The 2,982-nt window shown below is 39.2% G+C and overlaps 1 protein-coding gene across 1 annotated transcript in view; it reads right to left on the bottom strand.

Moving 5' to 3' along the window:
• The window catches only part of LOC106339069 (glutathione S-transferase T3-like), a 1,619-nt gene extending 984 nt beyond the window's left edge, over nt 1-635 (bottom strand). Inside the window, exon 1 of the mRNA XM_013777893.1 lies at nt 9-635. Coding sequence (XP_013633347.1) covers nt 9-635 — 627 coding nt within the window. The remainder of the gene's footprint in view (nt 1-8) is intronic.
• Between the last annotated feature and the right edge of the window lie 2,347 nt (nt 636-2,982).

Genomic DNA, 2,982 nt, shown 5'->3' with positions numbered 1-2,982 from the left:
GACGTTGCTTGAGAGCTCTCTGATTGAGCTCCATCATCAAACTTTCTCTTCTTGCTGGTTCCATCAATCTTCCTACTAGCAACTTCACACCATTTCTGGTCATTCCTCAGCTCCTCCCAAGCATGGTGGAGGTTAAATTTGATCTTGTGATCGTTGTACAAGATCTCGTGTGCCAGTTTCACAGTGTCAGCCTCATTCTGACCACTTGTCTTCTGTCTAGTTGCAGCCGCATAGGATCCACAAAACTTACAGACTAGATCGTTCATCTTCTGCCATTGTTGCTTACATTGAATAGCCTCACGCTTTGCACCTCTTTCCACCGTTGGACTGGCTGCGAAGTAAGCCGCAATGCGGCTCCAAAACGCCCCTGCTTTCTGCTCATTGCCCACCACCGGGTCCTTGCTGGTGTTTAACCAGGCGCTAATGAGCACAAGGTCGTCTGTGACTGTCCACTTCTTCCTTTCTCTACGCTCTGTAGTTGAGTCTTCACAGAAGCTTGACGTTTCAGGGAGATGTGATGATTCGACATGTTGAAAACTCGCATAAGGACAGGGTTCAGGAACGACACTCTCTTGTTGGCTGTTCAACAGGTCAACAAAATTGGCTGACATAGGATATGGATTCGTGGAATCCATATCCTAAAATATCAGAGAGTAGAGAAGAGAATAAGAATATGTAGTTAGATACGGGTCTTGTAGAGAGGACAGATTGAAAGACAGATCAAAGGGAAGAAGAAGATCGTGTATGAAGATTAAAAGAAAGAGAGAAAGTAGGAGGATTAATAGAGAAGAGAAGAAGAATATGTAGTTAGATACGGGTCTTGTAATTGTATTTACTCTTTCACTTAATTTGAGTTGAGATGAGTGGACAAGTACCTAAACATATTTATTACTACCACACATTCCTAGAGTTACAATCAAACAAGCAGTTTATCCAACCATTCAGCACAATCATTCATCGCAAGCATTCATACTAACAACAACCTAACTCTTACACGCATTTATTAACCTAACTGCTATCCAATTTGTGCAATTAAGAAAAAGTTACAAGAAGTTTTGTGGGAAGTTACCTCAACGCCAGTCGGAAGTAGTAGTTGCTTCACCAACAGGGGTAGGAGCTTCAGGCGCGAGCTGAAAGACTGTGATCTTCCTATCTCCAAACTGCTCTCGAAAACAGGGGAGGCAGAGCTTCGGTCCCTGCCATAATTAACAACACAGTCAACACTGGTCTTTACTTAGACGCAAAACATCAATTAAAACATAACAATCTCATCTGCCATTTCGAGAAGTGATGTTACAACGTGTGATGTTACAACGTAAGCTCTTTAGCCATCAACAGAAACTGTAATGAATCTTACTCGAGTCGACTCTAATCGTAATAAAACAAACATACAAAACTCACTAAACATGCAACTCACAAAACGATCAGACAAACCCACCAAGAAGCCTACCAAATTTCGATGAAAGACCAAAGCTTTACAATGACCACAAACCTAAAAACCGTAATTGCCTATAGTCCAAGATACCTAATCGCTCTACGCGCTCAAATCATACAGAATCAGAGATGCATGGAATAAGAATCGACGATGGATGGGGCTTACCTTCATGAACTTCTTCACCACCGCAGCGTTCACCAGACACCTGAGAGACTCTCCAATCCGGAGGAGACGCCGTAAGGACCGACAGAATCGTCGTCGACAGTGGGTTTGGATCTGTCTTCTGACGGAGAAGAAGAGAGAGACGCCGTGAGGACCGAGATTCTGGTCGTACGCGGCGGTTTCGATCGATCTTCCGACGGAGCAGACGACAGAAGCCGGGGGAACATGCCGTGAGGAGAGTCGTCGTCGCCATTGCCTTTTGGAGACGGAGAAAACGAGACGAAAGAGAGAAATGAGAAAAAAGAAAAATAAATAAATAAAAGGGGACGCTTTGAAGGCGACGCGTGTTTCCAAACCCATTTTTAAAAACGGTTCCGAAAATCTCAAAATAAGGATCGATTATCTCCTCCTTTATTTTGTTTCCATTTAATTAATTCATGCATTTACTTTAAAAACTCACTAAGAGTCACCGATAATTATGGTCTTAGGAGCCTTCTTATGAGCTTTAACTTCTTGCGTTTTTTTGGATATGTTTCTAAAGGATTAGAGTAAAGTAGTGCGTTACGTCTACGATTGCTAGTGTTCTAAGTGTTATATATACTAGCTTAACTATGTACATACAACAGAAAAAAAAAAGAGTTGTGCATGAGAAGATCAGGTTAACTTGAGTGGATTTTTTTGTTAAAACTATTAACAGAAAATGGACAAAGCAAAAACTTACTATCATCGAGATTTAGTGAACCCTTTGTGTGGTGTGAGTCATGTCATATAAGCAACCAATTCATAAATAAAACAGTATATACAATTAAATTATGAACTTCTGAAAGATGCGTACATCTTTGTGGTTTTTTTGTGTGGTCAGATTCAGATTAGGATGACGATAAAGTTGTCTTTTTTTTTCTTTTTTTTTTGTAAACTAAAGTTGTCTTTTTATTCCGTTTGATTTTGTGGTGATTGAATAATGGATGAGTAGTCGTCGCAGAAAGAAAATGAAGTCACGTAATGGTTGTTTATTATCATTGTCACAAAAGAAAAAATCAATTGAATCTTGAAAATTTATTAGTAAGAAAACGAAGTTTAACTACAAGTAATGGTTCCATCATGGGTTGTTTAGGAATGGAAACAAATACGTGATGGACTCTCATTGTTCCTGATTTGTTTAGCGGCTTTGTCCTTCGGCACATGTATTAATTGTCGGATAAAATAAGTTCAATAATTTAGGGGCAAATCTCTAAAATAGCACATTTCTAAGTTTATATCACAAAAATAGCACTCAAAAACTAAAATGACCAAAATAGCACATTTCTAAGTTTATCCTTTGAAAATTTTAATTTTTTTATTTTTCAAAATTTGAAATCTTATCCCCAAAACCTTATTTCTCAACT

The sequence above is a fragment of the Brassica oleracea genome, chromosome C4, assembly GCF_000695525.1.
Source record: "Brassica oleracea var. oleracea cultivar TO1000 chromosome C4, BOL, whole genome shotgun sequence".
Classification (NCBI taxonomy): Eukaryota; Viridiplantae; Streptophyta; class Magnoliopsida; order Brassicales; family Brassicaceae; genus Brassica; species Brassica oleracea.
Note: the sequence above shows the minus strand (reverse complement) of the source record. Positions and strands in the feature narration are given on the sequence as shown.